A 26,384-nucleotide genomic window follows, 5' to 3' on the forward strand; every position below is an offset into this window, starting at 1 on the left:
AAGACTAGATGCGACCAATCTAAGTCTAAGACTACATCAGACCAATCTAAGTCTAAGACTAGATCAGACCAATCTAAGTCTAAGACTAGATCAGACCAATCTAAGTCTAAGACTAGATCAGACCAATGTAAGTCTAAGACTAGATCAGACCAATCTAAGTCTAAGACTAGATGCGACCAATCTAAGTCTAACACTAGATCTGAAGAATTTAAGGCTAAGACTAGATCTGGAAAATCTAAGTCTAAGACTAGATGCAACCAATCTAAGTCTAAGACTAGATGCGACCAATCTAAGTCTAAGACTAGATGCGACCAATCTAAGTCTAAGACTAAATCTGACCAATCTAAGTCTAAGACTAGATGCGACCAAACTAAGTCTTAAGACTAGATCAGACCAATCTAAGTCTAAGACTAGATCAGACCAATCTAAGTCTAAGACTAGATGCGACCAATCTAAGGCTAAGACTAGATCTGACAAATCTAAGTCTAAGACTAGATGCAACCAATCTAAGTCTAAGACTAGATGCGACCAATCTAAGTCTAAGACTAGATGCGACCAATCTAAGTCTAAGACTAAACCTGACCAATCTAAGTCTAAGACTAGATGCAACCAATCTAATCTAAGACTAGATGCGACCAATCTAAGTCTAAGACTAGATCTGACCAATCTAAGTCTAACACTGCATGTTATTACAGACCAAAACGGTCTGTAAATGATGCCAGGCAAGAGTGCTAATACCCCACCACCTTAGCTCACCCTTTAGAGCACTACAGAAAATAGTTCTTCTCAGGTTTCTCTCTGTTTACATTCTCCCACTTTGCACAGTACACCGGTACTAGTAAAGTCACGCGGTACTAATGAATTAACACTGCTTCTGAAAAATACCCGTACTTTTCCCCCCGGAAACGTGGTGACATTGCTGGTAAAAGAGGCGGAGGAGTACTCACGAGCAGAAACTGTGGGGGGATAAAAAAAGAAAGAATGAACGCATTTTGGCTTAAAAACTAACGATAAAGTTGAAGCTATCAACACGCCACAGTTTTTTAGCTACTTCTAAATGACTAATAAAATAAAAAGTGAGTTTCTTTATCACTGCAGGACGGGGAATAGCGAAACATGCTTCACTACACACCGTAGGAGGACACGATAGCTAACCGCTAACAGCAAGCTAGCGCTCCTCAATGTAAACAAACGGCTGGATCTATACAAATACCCACTGTAACGATACCAAGTATATTGTCGATATTTGACTTGACTTGACCTTATTAATTCATGCTTGCAGTGGAGCCAGGGCCCCACTGTAAAAACAGCTGAACTTTACAATGAATATCAAACAAACAAAAAAAAAATTTTTTAAATAAAAAGAACAGACAGTATTTTATATAAAAAAAAACATTTTCAGGGCAACAGCAGCTATTAGCATTCTGGTATATGACTGTATTACTTATTTAATTAGATAGTGTCATTATACAGCTTAATTGCAGTATGCAGGGTAGAGTTTTTAAGTCTCTTTGTCTTGGCTTTGGGCTCGGGTTCAGCCAGCTTATGTTGGTTCCTCAATGTCCTGGCAGTGCGGCTGCCTCGTGTTGGAGGTAGCTGGCCATGCAGCGGGTGTTGCTCATCATGCATATCCCTGACCAGCTTCACTGCAGCCTCCTCTCTCCTGGTCTGGAGTGATGGTAGGGCTTGTGAGATGTTTCCAGCTCTCCTCATAATGATTTTACAGGCACGTTTCTGGACTCTGCCTGTTGTTTTTTGGAGCAGCCCTCTAAGAGCACTGAGCTATATTCCAGACACGGCCTGATGAGAGTGGTGTAGATGGTAACAAGGTCATCTGCAGGTAGTCCATGTCTCGCCATGGCTGTGAGGTAGTGCAGCCGCTTGGAGGCGTTTTTTATTGCCTTCTCGATGTGCACATCTCCAGTCAGGTTTTGATGGAGGTGGTAACCCAGGTACTTTGTTGTTTCCACGACAGGGACCTCCTGTCCCCCCCCACATCAGTGCTGTTGGGGGGACAGGATTTCGGGCAAAACATATCCGGAGTTCTACCGACTTATTTGCTGCCCATTCGTCCAGCCTTTGTGCCTCCTGGCCCATCGTTGTGTCTGACATGATGCACCTCCAAAACCCTCAAATCTAAACTCCAAACATCCCAGAACAAGCTAGTCAGGTTACTTCTAGACCTCCACCCCAGATCCCACCTCACTCCTACCCACTTCTCCAAAGTGGGCTGGCTTAGGGTGGAGGACAGAGTAAAACAACTTGCACTGAGCCTGGTCTATAAAATCCGTTACACCTCCCTGATACCGAAGTACATGTCAAACTACTTCCTTAACCGCCATAACCACAACACCAGGGTGAGCTCCACTAACCACGTTAAACCCAGATTCCGATCTAACAAAGGTCTTAACTCATTCTCTTTCTATGCCACATCAATGTGGAATGCGCTCCCAACAGGTAGAAAAGAAAGGGCATCTCTATCCTCCTTCAAAACCGCTATAAAAGTACACCTCCAGGCAACTTCAACCCTAAACTAACACCCTCCCCAGATTGTTAATAATCAAATGTTTTCTTATGCTTTCTGATATCTCTCTCTCTATGTCCACTACTTGCTGTACATATCCTACCAAGTCAGTCCTACACTGTTTCAATGTCCATTTCTCTGATGATGCAATTGTTGATGCTGATTGTTGATGACAGAAGTGTTGATACCAACCAAACCTAACCCCCCCGCCCACCCCCCCTCCCACACCGCCCTCCATATCCCACACCCCGGTTTTTAAATAATGTAAATAATTCCATGTATATACTCTGATGATTATCTTGTGTAATGACTGTATTATGATGTTAGTATATATTTGATAGTATATATCTGTATCATGAATCAATTTAAGTGGACCCCGACTTAAACAAGTTGAAAAACTTATTCGGGTGTTACCATTTAGTGGTCAATTGTACGGAATATGTACTTCACTGTGCAACCTACTAATAAAGGTTTCAATCAATCAATCAATGCTGCATATGGGGATCGCTCTCGATAGCCCGATGTCGTCTGCATATCCGACATCAAGGGTGTCCTCAAACACAGCATCCCGGGTGGCCATGTAAAGGAGGAAGACATATGGGGAGACAACACCCCCTTGTGGCACCCCAGATGTAACTACAATCCAGGGTCTGTGAGCTCCATTTGCCACCACTCTCTGTCTCCGTCCTGAGATGTAACTATGTAGCCAGGCTGTCAGATATGGGCACAGTCCTAGGTCCAGTATGTTTTGCATCAGGATCCCATGGTCAATTACATCAAAAGCTCTCGACATATCTGCCAACAGTACTCTTACCATCGTTGGTTTGGGTAAGGCAGGTGTGCATTGCCCTGACTAGAGCCGTTGTAGTACTGTGCTTAGGCATATATGCATACTGATTTTTACCCACGTCAAGCACGGTTGGCATAAGCTTTTTCAACACAAAACGTTCTATTGTTTTCCCCACACAAGAAGTTAGTGAGCCTTCCTGGTAAGGTCTATTCAGGTGTACTGGAGAGGAGGCTACGCCGGATAGTCAAACCTCGGACTCAGGAGGAACAGTGTGGTTTTCGTCCTGGTCGTGGAACTGTGGACCAGCTCTATACTTTCGGCAGGGTCCTTGAGGGTGCACGGGAGTTTGCCCAACCAGTCTACATGTGCTTTGTGGACTTGGAGAAGGCATTCGACCGTGTCCCTCGGGAAGTCCTGTGGGTAGTGCTCAGAGAGTATGGGGTAACGGACTGTCTTATTGTGGCGGTCCGCTCCCTGTATGATCAGTGTCAGAGCTTGGTCCGCATTGCCGGCAGTAAGTCCGACCCGTTTCCAGTGAGGGTTGGACTCCGCCAAGGCTGCCCTTTGTCACCGATTCTGTTCATAACTTTTATGGACAGAATTTCTAGGCGCAGTCAGGGCGTTGAGGGTATCTGGTTTGGTGGCTGCAGGATTAGGTCTCTGCTATTTGCAGATGATGTGGTCCTGATGGCTTCATCTGGCCAGGATCTTCAGCTCTCACTGGATCAGTTCGCAGCCGAGTGTGAAGCGACTGGGATGGGAATCAGCATCTCCAAGTCAGAGTCCATGGTTCTCGCCCGGAAAAGGGTGGAGTGCCATCTCCGGGTTGGGGAGGAGATCTTGCCCCAAGTGGAGGAGTTCAAGTACCTCGGAGTCTTGTTCACGAGTGAGGGAAGAGTGGATCGTGAGATCGACAGGCGGATCGGTGCGGCGTCTTCAGTAATGCGGACGCTGTATCGATCCGTTGTGGTGAAGAAGGAGCTGAGCCGGAAGGCAAAGCTCTCGATTTACCGGTCGATCTACGTTCCCATCCTCACCTATGGTCATGAGCTTTGGGTCATGACCGAAAGGACAAGATCACGGGTACAAGCGGCCGAAATTAGTTTCCTCCGCCGGGTGGCGGGGCTCTCCCTTAAAGATAGGGTGAGAAGCTCTGTCATCCGGGGGGAGCTTAAAGTAAAGCCGCTGCTCCTCCACATCGAGAGGAGCCAGATGAGGTGGTTCGGGCATCTGGTCAGGATGCCACCCGAACGCCTCCCTAGGGAGGTGTTTCGGGCACGTCCGACCAAGAAGAAGGCTTGTAATACTTTACTGTGTAAGAGGGAAAGCAACATGAAGGGTTTTCTGTTTTCTTTCATGTATGGTAATCAACAGAAAGATATTGTTCTAACCCAAGGACTTCAAAGCAGAGAGAAGGCAGGATCTGCCCAATTTCCAGACGACCTCTTTTTGAACCTCTTTTTGAACCTCTTTTTGAACTGTTTTACGAACCCTTTTTGAACTGTTTTACGGACCCTTTTTGAACTGTTTTACGGACCTCTTTTTGAACTGTTTTACGGACCTCTTTTTGAACTGTTTTACGGACCTCTTTTTGAACTGTTTTACGACCTCTTTTTGAACTGTTTTACGGACCTCTTTTTGAACTGTTTTACGGACCTCTTTTTGAACTGTTTTATAAACTCTTTTTGAACTGTTTTATGAACCCTTTTTGAACTGTTTTACAAACTCTTTTTGAACTGTTTTACGGACCTCTTTTTGAACTGTTTTACAAATTCTTTTTGAACTGTTTTATGAACCCTTTTTTAACTGTTTTACCGACCTCTTTTTGAACTGTTTTACGACCTCTTTTTGAACTGTTTTACGGACCTCTTTTTGAACTGTTTTACGGACCTCTTTTTGAACTGTTTTACTGACATCTTTTTGAACTGTTTTACTGACCTCTTTTTGAACTGTTTTACGACCTCTTTTTGAACTGTTTTACCGACCTCTTTTTGAACTGTTTTACTGACCTCTTTTTTAACTGTTTTACCGACCTATTTTTTGAACTGACCCTTTCTGTGAACTGTTTACGACCTTTTCTGTGAACTGTTTGTGACCTTTGTCCTTTGGAAGCAGCTGTGGCCATGTGGTCGGGGAGGGTCCAAATAAAAGAAGGAGGCGTGCAATCTTTTGGCAGAATGTAATGACACTGTCAAGGGTACAGATGTGCACGTTTCTCCTCACTGAACCACATTGAATTCTGTCTCTGTTTGATTCTTTGCTTCTTGTCTTGTTTAATAGATGTCATCAGTGTTTGAACCTGACATGGATGAATCATGTTGCCAAAATAAAATGACCCAATATGTTACTGCATACATCAGCGGACTAATTAGGAGTTCATTAGCATAACGGAGGTTGTTATGATATAAAAGTCATAAAAGTCATGAATGAAATGAAAGTAAGTAGAAATGTCTTCAAGGAAGGGAGTGTCCTACAATAGAGGACAAGTGGTCAAGGAAGTAGGACGCGAGCGTTGGCGAGCTACTGATGTTATGCAGCCTGGCAGTCCCTCGCTCGCCCCCCCCGGCGGGGGGTTCAAGAGGGATTCTTGGAGCGAGCGGGGAAATGGCGAGCGGCTCGCTGCTGGGTCTTTGGCAGCCCGTCATCGGGGCCACGCGTCACCAGCGGGAACAGGAGGACCGGCGTGGACGCTGCCGAGCGATAATGAGATGGACTTCCAGCACCGCGGAGGTTTTCATAAAAGTGAGAGCATGATGGTTATCAATTATTACTTTGGGTCACGTCGCTGAGAAAGTACAAAACCCAAAAGCAGTGAAGTTGTCACGTTGTGTAAATGGTAAATAAAAACAGAATACAATGATTTGCACATCCTTTTCAACTTATATTCAATTGAATAGACTGCAAAGACAAGATATTTCATGTTCACACTGAGAAAACTTTGTTATTTTTTGCAAATATTAGCTCATTTGGAATTTGATGCCTGCAACATGTTTCAAAAAAGCTGGCACAGGTAGCAAAAAAGACTGAGAAAGTTGAGGAATGCTCATCAGACACTTATTTGGAACATCCCACAGGTGAACAGGCTAATTGGGAACAGGTGGGTGCCATGATTGGGTATAAAAGCAGCTTCCATGAAGTGCTCCGTCGTTCACAAACAAGGACGGGGCGAGGGTCACCACTTTGTCAACAAATGCCTGAGCAAATTGTTTAAGAACAACATTTCTCAACCAGCTATTGCAAGGAATTTCACCATCTACGCTCCGTAATATCATCAAAAGCTTCAGAGAATCTGGAGAAATCACTGCACGTAAGCCATATTACGCACCTTCGATCCCTCAGGCGGTACTGCATCAAAAAGCGACATCCGCGTGTAAAGGATATCACCACATGGACTCAGGAACACTTCAGAAAACCACTGTCAGTAACTACAGTTGGTCGCTACATCTGTAAGTGCAAGTTAAAACTCTACTATGCAAAGCCAAAGCCATTTATCAACAACACCCAGAAACGCCACCGGCTTCGCTGGGCCCGAGCTCATCTAAGATGGACTGATGCAAAGTGGAAAAGTGTTCTGTGGTCTGACGAGTCCACATTTCAAATTGTTTTTGGAAACTGTGGACGTTGTATAATCCGGAACAAAGAGGAAAATAACCATCCGGACTGTTCTAGGCACAAAGTGTAAAAGGCAGCATGTGTGATGGTATGGGGGTGTATTAGTGCCCAAGACATGGGTAACTTACACATCTGTGAAGGCACCATTAATGCTGAAAGGTACATACAGGTTTTGGAGCAACATATGTTGCCATCCAAGCAACGTTACCATGGACGCCCCTGCTTATTTCAGCAAGACAATGCCAAGCCACGTGTTACATCAACGTGGCTTCATAGTAAAAGAGTGCGGGTACTGGACTGGCCTGCCTGTAGTCCAGACCTGTCTCCCATTGAAAATGTGTGGCGCATTATAAGTAATATAATAATACAACATGATTAACATTTAACTGGGCTACCTGGACATAATACAACATCATTCATATTTAACTGTGCTACCTGGACATAATACAACATCATTCATATTTAACTGTGCTACCTGGACATAATACAACATCATTCATATTTAACTGTGCTACCTGGACATAATACAACATCATTCATATTTAACTGGGCCCGCTAGATGCTTTCAAACTATAGAAGTGATGGCAATAATTAAAATCTGAACTTTTGACTGACATATAACACTGATTTTTTTTCAAATATTTTTTTACTCTGAATTTCTTTTCAATTAAATTGTCAGCATAATTTGATGTAAAAATTCAGTTATACAAAGTGTGTTAGGTGTGTCATTATCTTCTCGGTAGACAGTGAATGATGTAAATCAGCAGCGTCCACGTGCAGCGCTCACACCACAGCTACATCCATCCAGCTTGTCACCACAGCTACACCCATCCAGCTTGTCACCACAGCTACACCCATCCAGCTCATCGACTGACCTGAAGAACCCGCTGGAAAAATCTATGGCGCTGAACAAAATGTAGAACACCATGCCAGCCTCGTGCCACTCATCAACACCACCACTACCCCTGAAAGTCTCAGAGTGCCCGCCAAGCATTACACCTTTACTGTTAGGAGATGCTGACCCCACATCCATACTGGATCTGATATCATCTAAAAGTCAAGTTTGCATGATTTGTGCATGCATGTGAAATGTGATACAAATGTGCGATACAAGCAGCCCTGCAGCGTGTTTGTGTGTGATATCATGTGCCATAAAAGCAGTCCTGCAGGGTGTTTACTTGCGTGTGATATCATATGCGATACAAACAGTCCTCCAGCGTGTTTAGTTGTGTGCTATCATGTGCGATACAAGCAGTCCTGCAGGGTGTTTACTTGCGTGTGATATCATGTGCGATACAAGCAGTCCGGCAGCGTGTTGTGTGTGATATCATGTGCGATACAAGCCGGTGCAGTGTTTGTACTTGTGCGTAATATGTTCGATACAAGCAGTCCTGCAGCGTGTTTACTTGTGTGTGATATCATGTGCGATAAAAGCAGTCCTGCAGGGTGTTTACTTGTGTGCAAGATCATGTGCGATACTAGGAGTCCTGCAGCATGTTTACTTGTGTGTGATATCATGTGCGATACACACAGTTCTGCAGTTTTTGTACTTGTGTGTGATATCATGTGCGATACAAACAGTCCTGCAGTGTGTTTACTTGTGTGCGATATCATGTGCGATACAAGCAGTCCTTCAGCGTGTTTACTTGTGTGTGATATCATGTGCGATACAAGCAGTCCTGCAGGGTGTTTACTTGCATGTGATATCATGTACGATACAAGCAGTCCTGCAGCATGTTTACTTGTGTGTGATATCGTGTGCAATACACACAGTTCTGCAGCATGTGATATCATGTGTGATAAAAGCGGTCCAGCGTGTTTACTTGTGTGTGATATTATGTGCGATACAAGCAGTCCTCCAGCGTGTTTAGTTGTGTGTGATATCATGTGCGATACAAGCAGTCCTGCAGGGTGTTTACTTGCGTGTGATATGTGCAATACAAACAGTCCTCCAGTGTGTTTACTTGTGTGCGATATCATGTGCGATACAGGCAGTCCTCCAGCGTGTTTAATTGTGTGTGATATCATGTGCGATACAAGCAGTCCTGCAGGGTGTTTACTTGCATGTGATATCATGTACGATACAAGCAGTCCTGCAGTGTTTGTACTTGTGTGTGATATCATGTTCGATACAAGCAGTCCTGCAGCGTGTTTACTTGCGTGTGATATCGTGTGCAATACAGGCAGTCCTGCAGTGTTTGTACTTGTGTGATATCATGTGCGATAGAAGCAGTCTGTTTATTTGTGTGTGATATTATGCGCGATACAAGCAGTCCTGCAGCGTGTTTACTTGTGTGTGATATCATGTGCGATACAAGGAGTCCTGCAGCATGTTTACTTATGTGTGATATCATGTGCGATACAAGCGGTCCTGCACTGTGTTTACTTGTGTGCGATACAAGCAGTTCTGAACGGTGTTTACTTGTGTGCAGTATCATGTGCGATACAAGTGGTCCTGCAGCGTGTTTACTTGTGTGTGATATCATGTGCGATACATGCGGTCCTGCAGCATGTTCACATGTGTGTGATATCACATGCGATACAAGCAGTCCTGCAGAGTGTTTACTTGTGTGTGATATCATGTGCGATACAAGGAGTCCTGCAGCATTTTTTCTTGTGTGTGGTATCGTGTGCAATACAAGGAGTCCTCCAGCGTGTTTACTTGTGTGTGATATCACACTTGCTCATGATTGGTTGAAAAGTTATCTTGGTGGCAGAGAACAGTACGTGCATATGAATAATGTAGATTCAGATAAAAAGATTATAACACATGGAGTACCCCAAGGTTCTGTATTGGGACCAAAATTGTTTTTATTGTACATTAATGATATCTGTGAAATCTTTAAAAAACTCAACTGTATTCTCTTTGCTGATGATACAAGTCTGTACTGTTCTGGGCAAGACCTTGGCCATCTCTTAGGGACTGTAGAGAGTGAACTCCACATACTAAAGCAATGGTTTGATGCCAATAAACTATCAATCAACCTAAATAAAACAAAATATATAATTTTTGGAAATAGGAAAAATAAAAAACAGTGTCATATAAGAATTGATGATATGGAGATAGAAAGGGTGTATTCAACAACATTTTTGGGAATCCATATAGATGATAAATTAAATTGGAAACTGCACATAAATATACTTAAGACAAAGATGGCAAAAAATATTGCTATGTTACATAAAATAAAAAATTCCGTAAATCAAAAGGCTCTTATCATGTTATATAATTCTTTTGTACTCCCTTATCTTAATTATTGTGTCGAAATCTGGGGTAACAATTACAAAACAAACATTAAATCTATATTCTTACTTCAAAAGAAAGCGATTAGAATTGTAAATTATGCAGATTATCATGACCATACCAATGCTCTGTTTATTAAATTAAAAACATTAAAACTGCACGATCTTGTTGACCTCAACACTGCTATTGTGACGTACAAAGCTCATAACCACATGCTGCCTGGGTGTCTACAGGAGAGGTTTAAACCCAGAGAGAATCCCTATGACCTCAGAGGTGCAGCTGTCTTCCAGAAAGCTAAGATAAGAACAAGCTTAAAAAGTAGATGTGTTTCTGTCAGGGGGGTTCAACTGTGGAACAGCTTGGATAATTCCTTCAAATGTTCCAGTTCTATTCACACATTTAAAAAACACTTTAAGACCAATGTCTTGAAAAAATATATCACTCTAGAATCAACACAGTAGTTAATACTATGATCAATGTTAATTCAAATACTAAATGTGGGTTATAAATAATAATGGAAGTACAATTGTTTGTATATAGTATATAAATTGGTACAAAGGTTTAACATGTCTACAAGGATATTTCACATGCCTTTACTGTGTATATAATTGAACTGTGTTTATGTTATGTATAATGTGTATTTATAATATGTTGTACAATGGACATTCTATAATTTTCGGAAGTTTATTTTGTACTTGACATTGTTTATAGGGTTAGGCGCAATAAGTGTTCAACTTCAGCCTAAACCCTTTCGGTCTGCAACATTTTCATTTTCAATTTAAGAATGTACAACTGTTTGTTTATTTTGTTGACGATTGACCGAAGAATAATAAACTTGAAACTTGAAACTATCATGTACGATACAAGCAGTCCTGCAGCGTGTTTACTCGTGTGATATCATGTGTGATACAAGCAGTCCTGCAGTCTACTTGTGTGTGATATCATGTGCGATACAAGCAGAGTCTTTACTGACAGCGAGTTAACATGTAAATGTCCTCCAAAAGGCTCACAATTTCTTCTATTTTCCTCAAGTAATTTACAAAAGGTAGGCTTTGGGCTACTAGGAGCTTGCAGCTACACAACAGCTAAGCCCACAACAGCACAAATGCTAGAAATAGGTAATAATCATTGAACAATAAAACGTGGCATTTGTCAATATTCAAAGTATATTATAGTTGCACATTACTTACACACACACAAAGTCTCCAGGGCAGAAGCGTATTAGAAAGTATCCAGTAACAAACGTGTCTGCATCATTCAACTTACTGCACCACAAGCTTAATAGGGAACTGCACTACTGTTGGAATGTTGCCTATCATTGCCAATAATTATGGGGGACAAGAAATCACATGCCACCCTGCTTTTTTGGGATTCTAAAGATTAAAAAATCACTCGCAAGATGCGGCTCACATTGTGGCTAATGGGAGTCATCAGGTTGCCTTCAGAGCCCTCTAAAATTATTTCAAAACAATCCAACGTTTATGTACACACTGTAAATCATATTTGCTTGTGTGTGTGTGTGTAGTAACAGACATGTTCATAACAATATGTAACATGTACAACATTTACTGGATTTTGGTCATTTTAATCATTACCAGAACTGATTTCAGTGCTGATAGCAACGCATTTCCAACTTCCGTTCAAAAATACGAGTTCCTACTCCCGGAAGCAAACGCATGTGGGTTCTAATCCTGACTTGGTAACAGACAACGAAGACGACTATTTTTGGAGAAAAGAAAATCCACAACCTTATCTTTTTGAAGCTGAATATATGGAGGATGACATGCAGCAGACGGGAGGAAGCACGCTATGCCGATAGAAATGGAGTGCTTCTGCTGCACAATGCTATGATCGAAAAAAGGGGTTTTGTATCCGACACTGCTCAAAGAAACTGCATCGCAACGAAAGATACATTTTTGCACTAACAAACCCTGCTGTGCTACAAACCTTTTTCTACCTACCCAAAATAAACGGGAAAAAAAACGTCCCTGGCCAGCTGGACAATAACAATGTTGCTACTTGGTCATTATACAGGCTACAGAACGTAAATGAAGTATTGTTGAGGGTTTTTGAATGCATTATCAAAGTGATTTAGAGGTAGAATTGATTGCTAACATTAGCTGCATTGCAAGAACCAGGCAATGTTTACATGTTAGAATGCAAAAAACAACATTTTGTCTTCTTGTCTCTCATGATGATTATGAACGATAGGCAACACCAAAAAAAAAGGTGCAATTCTCCTTTAATGGAGCCAGTCAGTAAGATTTGGTATCCCAAAAAATATTTGACATTGTATAAAAAGTTGTATTGGCAGCGAAACAAGTTTGTCAACAAATAAACACAAACATTGAAAAAAGACAATATTTTTGGTGGATGTTATCAATGCCAATAAGGCTGAAACGACGCGTCGACGTAGTCGACGTCATCGGTTACGTAAATACGTCGACGCCGTTTTTGTGCGTCGACGCGTCGCATATTTACGTCACACTACCGTCATGGCGGAGCGCAAAGCAGACTGTGCGAGCGAGGGGAAAAACGCACGCCAAAAGTCGTCAAAGGTGTGGGAGTATTTCAATACACAGCCTAATAATGTTGTTGTATGCACACTGTGTCGAGAGGAAATGGCCTATCATAGCAGCACAACGGCTATGAACGAACATTTGGAAAGAAAACCATCAACCATCAACTAGTCAATCGTCCGCGTTAGCATACGTTGTCATCATTACACAAATACATGAATGTGTCATTTGTATCTGCTAGGGGTGTAACGGTATGTGTTTTGTATTGAACCGTTTCGGTACGGGGCTTTCGGTTCGGTACGGGGGTGTACCGAACGAGTTTCTAAGCTAAAGCTAACTTTAGCTGCTAAAGTCTTAACAAGTTGCTTTGCTTGTCTGCCTCTGTCTCAGCACGCAGCATTGTCCCACCCACACAACCATCTGATTGGTACACACGCAGCATTGTCCCACCCACACAACCATCTGATTGGTACACACGAAGCATTATCAGCCAATCAGCAGTGCGTATTCATAGCGCATGTAGTCAGCGCTTCAGCGTGGAGCAGATAGGTGTTTAGCAGGTGAGCATCAGGCAGCGGACTCTCCCCAAATGATAATAAACACCTCCCAGTCAACTACTAGTAACATCACTATGAGCCCGTTGACCTACTAGAAACTTAAACTGCAGCTCAGCTCGCTCGCAGTCCTGGTTTGAGGTGAAGGCTAATTACCTCTCAGTTCCAGCCACATCGACCCCTTCTGAGCGCCTATTTTCAGCTGCTGGGAATATTGTAAACAAGAAAAGAAGCAAAGCAAGTAGACATGCTAACCTTTCTTCATTACAACTGTTAGTCACTCACTGGAATGAGTAGAATTGGTTATTGTGTACTGTGTTGGACTGGATGTTTATTTTGCACATTTTAAAAGCAATACTTAATGTTTACAGTGCTCCAGAATATTTAGATTGGCACTTTTTTGTATTGGATGTTTATCTTTATTTTTGCACATTTTAGCAAATAAGCAATACTTTCACTTTTGTTGAAATGTTTACACTGTTGTTACAGAATATTTCGTTTTGCACTTTTTTGTATTGGACGTTTATCTTTATTTTTGCACATTTTAAAGCAAAATAAGCAATACTTTTACTTTTGAAATGCTTATACTATTGCAGAATATTAAGATTTGCACTGGATGTTTACTTTTATATTTGCACATTAAAAAGCAAATAAGCTACTTTTAATTTTGTTAAATGTTAAAAGTTTTAAATGTTTACATTGTTACAGAATATTTTGTCATGTTGTTGTCAATGTTGACTGAGTGGCCATACTTTTTTTTTTTGTAAATAAAAACCATGCCTTTTGAAAAAACTGGCCTACTTTTATTTTTTCATCTTCATTTTAAATAATAATAAAATAAAAAAATCGGTAAAAGGAAAAATAATCTATAGATGAATCGAAAAAATAATCTATAGATTAACCGATTAATCGAAAAAATAATCTATAGATTAATCGATAGAAAAATAATCGTTAGCTGCAGCCTTAAATGCCAATATATTTATATTTTTGTACACTTTTGTTTTTGCTTGTTTCAAAGGCTTTTATGGTCACTTCTCCTTTTAACGAATTTGTTTCTTTTGTTTTCCGGTTTTGATTTTTTTTTTTGACTCACTCCAGCTGGCCAGGGACCTTTTTTCCCCCCGGTTTATTTGAGTAAGCACTCCATTTATGTCGAAATAGCTTGTCTCCAAGTTCCACATTTTGCAGCTTCGAGTCACTTTCACCTCACTCTCTCGGCTTCCGTCTGCTCCGACGTCTCACTCTTCCTTCGTGCTGGCTTCTAGAAGCAGCAGTTCATCCTCAGTATATTCAGCTTCAAAAAGATAAGGTTGTGAACCCTCATTTGTCCAAAAATAGTCATCCATGTATCTGTTACCAAGTCTGCCGTGTTACTACATTATATATACATACTTGCAGTGTGTATATTGTACATATTACATAATGTTATAAAGGTAAATGGGTTATGGTAAAGAGGTTATACTTGTATAGCGCTTTTCTACCTTCAAGGTACTCAAAGTGCTTTGACACTATTTCCACATTCACACACTGATGGCGGGAGCTGCCATGCAAGGCGCTAACCACGACCCATCAGGAGCAAGGGTGAAGTGTCTTGCTCAAGGACACAACGATCATGACAAGGTTGGTAGAAGGTGGGGATTGAACCAGGAACCCTCAGGTTGCTGGCACGGCCACTCTCCCAACTCTGCCACGTCGTCCCCGGTGTCTGTTACTACATTATATATATATATATATATATATATATATATATATATATATATATATATATATATATATATATATATATATATATGCATACATACTTGCAGTGTGTATATATTGTACATATTGCATATTGTTATGAAGTTGTCTGTTACTACATTATATATATATACTTGCAGTGTGTATATTGTACATATTGTTATGAAGGTGTCTGTTACAACATTATATATATACTTGCAGTGTGTATATTGTACATATTGTTATGAAGGTGTCTGTTACAACATATATATACTTGCAGTGTGTATATTGTGCATATTACATATTGTTATATATATATATATATATATATATATATATATATATATATATATATATATATATATATATATATATATATATATATATATATATATATATATATATATATACTTGCAGTGTGTATATTGTACATATTACATATTGTTATGAAGGTGTCCGTTACTACATTATATATATACACGTACAGTGTGTATATTGTACACATTACATATTGTTATAAAGGTGTCTGGTACTACATTATATATATACTTGCAGTGGGTATATTGTACATATTATATATTGTTATGAAGGTGTCTGTTACTACATTACATATATACTTGCAGTGGGTATATTGTACATATTATATATTGTTATGAAGGTGTCTGTTACTACATTACATATATACTTAGTGTGTATATTGTACATATTACATATTGTTATGAAGGTGTCCATTACTACATTATATATATACTTGCAGTGCGTATATTGTACATAATACATTTTGTTATGAAGGTGTCTGTTACTACATTACATATATACTTACAGTGTGTATATTGTACATATTACATATTGTTATGAAGGTGTCCGTTACTACATTATATATATATACATACAGTGTGTATATTGTACATATTACATATTGTTATAAAGGTGTCTGGTACTACATTATATATATACTTACAGTGGGTATATTGTACATATTATATATTGTTATGAAGGTGTCTGTTACTACATTACATATATACTTAGTGTGTATATTGTACATATTACATATTGTTATGAAGGTGTCCATTACTACATTATATATATACTTGCAGTGCGTATATTGTACATAATACATTTTGTTATGAAGGTGTCTGTTACTATATTATATATATACTTGCAGTGTGTATATTGTACATATTACATATTGTTATGAAGGTGTCCATTACTACATTATATATATACTTGCAGTGTGTATATTGTACATATTGTTATGAAGGTGTCTGTTACAACATTATATATATACTTGCAGTGTGTATATTGTACATATTACATATTGTTATGAAGGTGTCCATTACTACATTATATATATACTTGAAGTGTGTATATTGTACATATTGTTATGAAGGTGTCTGTTACAACATTATATATATACTTGCAGTGTGTATATTGTACATATTACATATTGTTATGAAGGTGTCTGTTACTACATTATATATATACTTGCAGTGTGTATATTGTACATATTACATATTGTTATGAAGGTGTCCATTACTACATTATATATATATACTTGCAGTGTGTATATTGTACATATAGTTATGAAGGTGTCTGTTACTACATTATATACTGTATATACTTGCAGTGTGTATATTGTACATATTGTTATGAAGGTGTCTGTTACTACATTATATATATACTTGCAGTGTGTATATGGTACATATTACATATTGTTATGAAGGTGTCTGTTACTACATTATATATATATACTTGCAGTGTGTATATTGTACATATTGCATATTGTTATGAAGGTGTCTGTTACTACATTATATATATACTTGCAGTGTGTATATTGTACATATGGTTATGAAGGTGTCTGTTACTACATTATATACTGTATATACTTGCAGTGTGTATATTGTACATATTGTTATGAAGGTGTCTGTTACTACATTATATATATACTTGCAGTGTGTATATTGTACATATTACATATTGTTATGAAGGTGTCTGTTACTACATTATATATATATACTTGGAGTGTGTATATTGTACATATTACATATTGTTACGAAGGTGTCTGTTACTACATTATATATATACTTGCAGTGTGTATATTGTACATATTCCATAATGTTATGAAGGTGTCTTGTTACTACATTATACATATATATACTTGCAGTGTGTATATTGTACATATTACATATTATTATGAAGGTGTCTGTTACTACATTATATATATATATACTTGCAGTGTGTATATTGTACATATTACATATTGTTATGAAGGTGTCTGTTACTACATTATATATATACTTGCAGTGTGTATATTGTACATATTACATATTGTTATAAAGGTGTCTGGTACTACATTATATATATACTTACAGTGGGTATATTGTACATATTATATATTGTTATGAAGGTGTCTGTTACTACATTACATATATACTTAGTGTGTATATTGTACATATTACATATTGTTATGAAGGTGTCCATTACTACATTATATATATACTTGCAGTGCGTATATTGTACATAATACATTTTGTTATGAAGGTGTCTGTTACTATATTATATATATACTTGCAGTGTGTATATTGTACATATTACATATTGTTATGAAGGTGTCCATTACTACATTATATATATACTTGCAGTGTGTATATTGTACATATTGTTATGAAGGTGTCTGTTACAACATTATATATATACTTGCAGTGTGTATATTGTACATATTACATATTGTTATGAAGGTGTCCATTACTACATTATATATATACTTGAAGTGTGTATATTGTACATATTGTTATGAAGGTGTCTGTTACAACATTATATATATACTTGCAGTGTGTATATTGTACATATTACATATTGTTATGAAGGTGTCTGTTACTACATTATATATATACTTGCAGTGTGTATATTGTACATATTACATATTGTTATGAAGGTGTCCATTACTACATTATATATATATACTTGCAGTGTGTATATTGTACATATAGTTATGAAGGTGTCTGTTACTACATTATATACTGTATATACTTGCAGTGTGTATATTGTACATATTGTTATGAAGGTGTCTGTTACTACATTATATATATACTTGCAGTGTGTATATGGTACATATTACATATTGTTATGAAGGTGTCTGTTACTACATTATATATATATACTTGCAGTGTGTATATTGTACATATTGCATATTGTTATGAAGGTGTCTGTTACTACATTATATATATACTTGCAGTGTGTATATTGTACATATGGTTATGAAGGTGTCTGTTACTACATTATATACTGTATATACTTGCAGTGTGTATATTGTACATATTGTTATGAAGGTGTCTGTTACTACATTATATATATACTTGCAGTGTGTATATTGTACATATTACATATTGTTATGAAGGTGTCTGTTACTACATTATACATATATACTTGGAGTGTGTATATTGTACATATTACATATTGTTACGAAGGTGTCTGTTACTACATTATATATATACTTGCAGTGTGTATATTGTACATATTCCATAATGTTATGAAGGTGTCTTGTTACTACATTATACATATATATACTTGCAGTGTGTATATTGTACATATTACATATTATTATGAAGGTGTCTGTTACTACATTATATATATATATACTTGCAGTGTGTATATTGTACATATTACATATTGTTATGAAGGTGTCTGTTACTACATTATATATATACTTGCAGTGTGTATATTGTACATATTACATATTGTTATGAAGGTATCCGTTACTACATGATATATATACTTGATGAAACATGGAGGACGTGTGCGAGGGTGGAAAGTGGGTCAGGTGGGAGGTCTGACCTCAGGGCCCCTCCCACTTTGCCACAGTAAAAAAAAAAAGAAATGGGACATCTTTTTTAAGACCGTAAAGAAAAAGACTTCACAGGAAACGTGCTGAGCAGGCGCCACTCACCTTCTCCCACAATCCCCAGGACCTCAAATTTATTCATGACATCACCAACGTCGCAGGCCGTCATCCAGTGAAACGCTCAGACGGAGGGGGCGTGGCCAGCTGTCGGCTCCCAGCAAGCGCCGCATCGCCGCCCGTTTGCCGGCCTTCACCTGCAAGCGTGAAGAACAGAAGTGTTGTGATTTACAAGTAATACACAACGACTGGTGGTTGTGAACGCACGCCCATAAGCATGAATAATTACGTTTGACGAAGGATAACATAACCTTTTCTTTTTTCCCCTTCATGTCTCTCAAACAACACACAGACTCTTCTGATGGCAGTGCGTCAAAGAAAGGGAAAGTAGTGTAATGGCCACAATCCCCTCTTTTTTAGAACGTCATGAAGTCCTTAAATAAATTAAAAAAGCACTACCTGACAAATATTAGTCTACTATGCCGACCACTTGATGGAGGACAGCTTAGCAAAAACAAAAAAAGGCAGGCTTCGCTACACATCTTAAAAAGGGAGCTCTACCAACTACTCGTCAGCCAGGTACAGACTTGGGAGTTGTACGTTTGGAATGATGTTCAAATGTTAGCATGTAGCTTGTATAGTTATGTTAGTGTTGCTAACCTAGCATGATGTTAATATGTAATTTTAGCATGTAGCACACATAGCTATGCTAGTGTTGCTAACCTAGCATGATGTTAAAATGCAATGTTAGTATGTAGCACACATAGCTATGCTAGTGTTGCTAACCTAGCATGATGTTAAAATGCAATGTTAGTATGTAGCACACATAGCTATGGTAGTGTTGCTAACCTGGCCCGGTGTTAAAATGCAATGTTAGCATGTAGCACACATAGCTATGGTAGTGTTGCTAACCTAGCACGGTGTTAAAATGTAATGCTAGCATGTAGCACACATAGCTATGGTAGTGTTGCTAACCTAGCACGGTGTTAAAATGTAATGTTAGCATGTAGCACACATAGCTATGGTAGGGTTGCTAACCTAGCACGGTGTTAAAATGTAATGTTAGCATGTAGCACACATAGCTATGCTAGTGTTGCTAACCTAGCATGATGTTAAAATGTAATGTTAGCATGTAGCACACATAGCTATGGTAGTGTTGCTAACCTAGCACGGTGTTAAAATGTAATGTTAGCATGTAGCACACATAGCTATGGTAGTGTTGCTAACCTAGCATGATGTTAAAATGTAATGTTAGCATGTAGCACACATAGCTATGCTAGTGTTGCTAACCTAGCATGATGTTAAAATGTAATGTTAGCATGTAGCACACATAGCTATGGTAGTGTTGCTAACCTAGCACGGTGTTAAAATGTAATGTTAGCATGTAGCACACATAGCTATGCTATGAAGATGACATGAGGACGAAATGACGTTTACGTGAAGATGACATGAAGCTCAAATGATGTTTACATGAAGATGACATGAGGACGAAATGACGTTTACGTGAAGATGACATGAAGCTCAAATGATGTTTACATGAAGATGACAAGAAGATGACAAGAATATCACATGAAGATGAGATGGAGATAAGAAGTTTACGTGAAGATGACATTAAATTTATATGAAGATTAAATTATATTTGCATGTAGATGACATGAAGTTTACATGAAGATGACATGAAGTTTACTGTGATGAGGTGGCGACTTGTCCAGGGTGTAACCCGCCTTCCGCCCGATTGTAGCTGAGATAGGCTCCAGCGCCCCACGACCCCAAAGGGAATAAGCGGTAGAAAATGGATGGATGGACATGAAGTTTACATGAAGTTTAGATTAAGTTTAGATGAAGTTGACATGAAGTTTAGATTAAGTTTAGATTAAGTTTAGATGAAGTTTAGATGAAGTTGACATGAAGATGACATGAAGTTGACATGAAGTTGACATGAAGATGACATGAAGATGACATGAAGTTTACATGAAGTTTACATGAAGATGACATGAAGTTTACATGCAGATGACATGAAGTTTAGATGAAGATGACATGAAGATGACATGAAGTTTACATGAAGTTTACATGAAGATGACATGAAGTTTACATGCAGATGACATGAAGTTTACATGTTTAGATTAAGTTTAGATGAAGTTGACATGAAGATGACATGAAGTTGACATGAAGATGACATGAAGATGACATGAAATTTACATGGAAGTTTACATGAAGTTTAGATGAAGTTGACATGAAGATGACATGCAGATGACATGCAGATTACATGAAGTTTACATGAAGTTTAGATGAAGATGACATGATGTTTACATGAAGATGACATGAAGTTTACATGATGTTTAGATTAAGTTTAGATGAAGTTTAGATGAAGATGACATGAAGTTGACATGAAGTTTACATGAAGATGACATGAAGTTTAGATGAAGTTTAGATGAAGATGACGTGAAGTTGACATGAAGATCACGTGAAGTTGACATGAAGATTACATAAAGATGATGTGAAGTTTACATTATGTTTACATGAAGATGACATGAAGTTTACATGGAGATGACATGAAGATGACATGAAGTTTAGATGAAGTTTACATGAAGTTTACATGAAGTTTAGATGAAGTTGACATGAAGTTGACATGAAGTTTCGATGGAGATGACATGAAGTTTAGATGAAGTTGACATGAAGATGACATGAAGTTTAGATGAAGATGACATGAAGTTGACAGGGAGATGACATGAAGTTTACATGAAGTTGACAGGGAGATGACATGAAGTTTACAGGAAGTTTACAGGAAGTTTAGATAAAGATGACATGAAGTTGACATGAAGATGACATGAAGTTTACATGTTTACATGAAGTATACATGAAGTTTAGATGAAGATGACATGAAGTTTAGATGAAGATGACATGAAGTTGACCTGAAGATTACATAAAGATGACAAGAAGTTTAGATGAAGTGTAGATTAAGTTGACATAAAGATGACATGAAGTTGACATGAAGTTTAGATGAAGTTTAGATGAAGATGACATGAAGTTTAGATGAAGTTTAGATGAAGATGACATGAAGTTTAGATTAAGTTGACATGAAGATGACATGAAGTTGACATGAAGAGGACATGAAGTTTAGATGAAGATGACATGAAGTTGACATGAAGATGACATGAAGATGACATGAAGTTTACATGAAGATGACATTAAGTTTAGATGAAGATGACATGAAGTTGACATAAATTTTAGATGAAGATGACATGAACTTTAGATGAGGATGACATGAAGTTTAGATGAAGTTTAGATGAAGATGACATGAAGTTTACATGAAGTTTAGATGAAGATGACATGAAGTTTAGATGAAGATGACATGAAGATGACATGAAGTTTAGATGAAGATGACATGAAGTTGACATGAAGTTTAGATGAAGATGACATGAAGTTGACATGAAGTTTAGATGAAGATGACATGAAGTTGACATGAAGTTTAGATGAAGATGACATGAAGTTGACAGGGAGATGACATGAAGATGACATGAAGTTTACATGAAGTATACATGAAGTTTAGATGAAGATGACATGAAGTTTACATGATGTTTACATGAAGTATACATGAAGTTTAGATGAAGATGACATGAAGTTGACAGGGAGATGACATAAAGATGACATGAAGTTTACATGATGTTTACATGAAGTATACATGAAGTTTAGATGAAGATGACATGAAGTTTACATGAAGTATACATGAAGTTTAGATGAAAATGACATGAAGTTTACATGGAGATGACATGAAGATTACATAAAGATGACATGAAGTTTAGATGAAGATGACATGAAGTTTAGATGAAGTTTAGATTAAGTTGACATGAAGATGACATGAGGTTGACATGAAGATGACATGAAGTTTACATGAAGTTTAGATGAAGATGACATGAAGTTTAGATAAGGGTGACATAAAGTTTACATGAAGATGACATGAAGTTTACATGAAGATGACATGAAGTTTACATGAAGATGACATGAAGTTTAGATGAAGATGACATGAAGTTGACATGAAGTTTAGATGAAGATGACATGAAGTTGACATGAAGTTTAGATGAAGATGACATGAAGTTGACAGGGAGATAACATGAAGTTTACATGATGTTTACATGAAGTATACATGATGTTTAGATGAAGATGACATGAAGTTTACATGGAGATGACATGAAGTTGACCTGAAGATTACATAAAGATGACATGAAGTTTAGATGAAGTTTAGATTAAGTTGACATGAAGATGACATGAGGTTGACATGAAGTTTACATGAAGATGACATGAAGTTTAGATAAGGGTGACATAAAGTTTACATGAAGATGACATGAAGTTTACATGAAGATGACATGAAGTTGACATGAAGTTTAGATGAAGATGACATGAAGTTTAGATGAGGATGACATGAAGTTGACATGAAGTTTAGATGAAGATGACATGAAGTTGACATGAAGTTTAGATGAAGATGACATGAAGATGACATGAAGTTTAGATGAAGATGACATGAAGTTGACATGAAGTTTAGATGAAGATGACATGAAGATGACATGAAGTTTAGATGAAGATGACATGAAGATTACATAAAGATGACATGAAGTTTAGATGAAGATGACATGAAGTTTAGATGAAGTTTAGATTAAGTTGACATGAAGATGACATGAGGTTGACATGAAGATGGCATGAAGTTTACATGAAGTTTAGATGAAGATGACATGAAGTTTAGATAAGGGTGACATAAAGTTTACATGAAGATGACATGAAGTTTACATGAAGATGACATGAAGTTTACATGAAGATGACATGAAGTTTAGATGAAGATGACATGAAGTTGACATGAAGTTTAGATGAAGATGACATGAAGTTGACATGAAGTTTAGATGAAGATGACATGAAGTTGACAGGGAGATAACATGAAGTTTACATGATGTTTACATGAAGTATACATGATGTTTAGATGAAGATGACATGAAGTTTACATGGAGATGACATGAAGTTGACCTGAAGATTACATAAAGATGACATGAAGTTTAGATGAAGTTTAGATTAACTTGACATGAAGATGACATGAGGTTGACATGAAGTTTACATGAAGTTTAGATGAAGATGACATGAAGTTTAGATAAGGGTGACATAAAGTTTACATGAAGATGACATGAAGTTTACATGAAGATGACATGAAGTTGACAGGAAGTTTAGATGAAGATGACATGAAGTTTAGATGAGGATGACATGAAGTTGACATGAAGTTTAGATGAAGATGACATGAAGATGACATGAAGTTTACATGAAGATGACATGAAGTTGACATGAAGTTTAGATGAAGATGACATGAAGTTTACATGAAGATGACATGAAGTTGACATGAAGTTTAGATGAAGATGACATGAAGTTTAGATGAGGATGACATGAAGTTGACATGAAGTTTAGATGAAGATGACATGAAGATGACATGAAGTTTACATGAAGATGACATGAAGTTGACATGAAGTTTAGATGAAGATGACATGAAGTTGACATGAAGTTTAGATGAAGATGACATGAAGATGACATGAAGTTTACATGAAGATGACATGAAGTTGACATGAAGTTGACATGAAGATGACATGAAGATGACATGAAGTTTACATGAAGTTTACATGAAGATGACATGAAGTTTACATGCAGATGACATGAAGTTTAGATGAAGATGACATGAAGATGACATGAAGTTTACATGAAGTTTACATGAAGATGACATGAAGTTTACATGCAGATGACATGAAGTTTACATGTTTAGATTAAGTTTAGATGAAGTTGACATGAAGATGACATGAAGTTGACATGAAGATGACATGAAGATGACATGAAATTTACATGGAAGTTTACATGAAGTTTAGATGAAGTTGACATGAAGATGACATGCAGATGACATGCAGATTACATGAAGTTTACATGAAGTTTAGATGAAGATGACATGATGTTTACATGAAGATGACATGAAGTTTACATGATGTTTAGATTAAGTTTAGATGAAGTTTAGATGAAGATGACATGAAGTTGACATGAAGTTTACATGAAGATGACATGAAGTTTAGATGAAGTTTAGATGAAGATGACGTGAAGTTGACATGAAGATCACGTGAAGTTGACATGAAGATTACATAAAGATGATGTGAAGTTTACATTATGTTTACATGAAGATGACATGAAGTTTACATGGAGATGACATGAAGATGACATGAAGTTTAGATGAAGTTTACATGAAGTTTACATGAAGTTTAGATGAAGTTGACATGAAGTTGACATGAAGTTTCGATGGAGATGACATGAAGTTTAGATGAAGTTGACATGAAGATGACATGAAGTTTAGATGAAGATGACATGAAGTTGACAGGGAGATGACATGAAGTTTACATGAAGTTGACAGGGAGATGACATGAAGTTTACAGGAAGTTTACAGGAAGTTTAGATAAAGATGACATGAAGTTGACATGAAGATGACATGAAGTTTACATGTTTACATGAAGTATACATGAAGTTTAGATGAAGATGACATGAAGTTTAGATGAAGATGACATGAAGTTGACCTGAAGATTACATAAAGATGACAAGAAGTTTAGATGAAGTGTAGATTAAGTTGACATAAAGATGACATGAAGTTGACATGAAGTTTAGATGAAGTTTAGATGAAGATGACATGAAGATGACATGAAGTTTAGATGAAGATGACATGAAGTTGACATGAAGTTTAGATGAAGATGACATGAAGTTGACATGAAGTTTAGATGAAGATGACATGAAGTTGACAGGGAGATAACATGAAGTTTACATGATGTTTACATGAAGTATACATGATGTTTAGATGAAGATGACATGAAGTTTACATGGAGATGACATGAAGTTGACCTGAAGATTACATAAAGATGACATGAAGTTTAGATGAAGTTTAGATTAACTTGACATGAAGATGACATGAGGTTGACATGAAGTTTACATGAAGTTTAGATGAAGATGACATGAAGTTTAGATAAGGGTGACATAAAGTTTACATGAAGATGACATGAAGTTTACATGAAGATGACATGAAGTTGACAGGAAGTTTAGATGAAGATGACATGAAGTTTAGATGAGGATGACATGAAGTTGACATGAAGTTTAGATGAAGATGACATGAAGATGACATGAAGTTTACATGAAGATGACATGAAGTTGACATGAAGTTTAGATGAAGATGACATGAAGTTTACATGAAGATGACATGAAGTTGACATGAAGTTTAGATGAAGATGACATGAAGTTTAGATGAGGATGACATGAAGTTGACATGAAGTTTAGATGAAGATGACATGAAGATGACATGAAGTTTACATGAAGATGACATGAAGTTGACATGAAGTTTAGATGAAGATGACATGAAGTTGACATGAAGTTTAGATGAAGATGACATGAAGATGACATGAAGTTTACATGAAGATGACATGAAGTTGACATGAAGTTGACATGAAGATGACATGAAGATGACATGAAGTTTAC

The 26,384-nt window shown here is 37.5% G+C and overlaps 1 protein-coding gene across 6 annotated transcripts in view; it reads right to left on the bottom strand.

Annotated features, from left to right (window-relative positions):
- LOC133644568 (cyclin-dependent kinase-like 5) overlaps positions 1 to 26,384 on the bottom strand; it is a 125,314-nt gene that overhangs the window by 53,471 nt on the left and 45,459 nt on the right. For 3 of the 6 annotated variants that reach the window (XM_062039150.1, XM_062039149.1, XM_062039151.1), the window contains exon 2: positions 18,906 to 19,054. In XM_062039150.1, coding sequence (XP_061895134.1) covers positions 18,906 to 18,969 — 64 coding nt within the window. In that variant the 5' untranslated portion in view covers positions 18,970 to 19,054. Of the gene's footprint in view, positions 1 to 18,905; positions 19,055 to 19,146; positions 19,493 to 26,384 lie in introns of those variants that run through there. The other 3 variants (XM_062039152.1, XM_062039148.1, XM_062039153.1) reach the window with 3 other exon arrangements.

This window comes from Entelurus aequoreus, linkage group LG27, assembly GCF_033978785.1.
Source record: "Entelurus aequoreus isolate RoL-2023_Sb linkage group LG27, RoL_Eaeq_v1.1, whole genome shotgun sequence".
NCBI classification, from domain to species: domain Eukaryota; kingdom Metazoa; phylum Chordata; class Actinopteri; order Syngnathiformes; family Syngnathidae; genus Entelurus; species Entelurus aequoreus.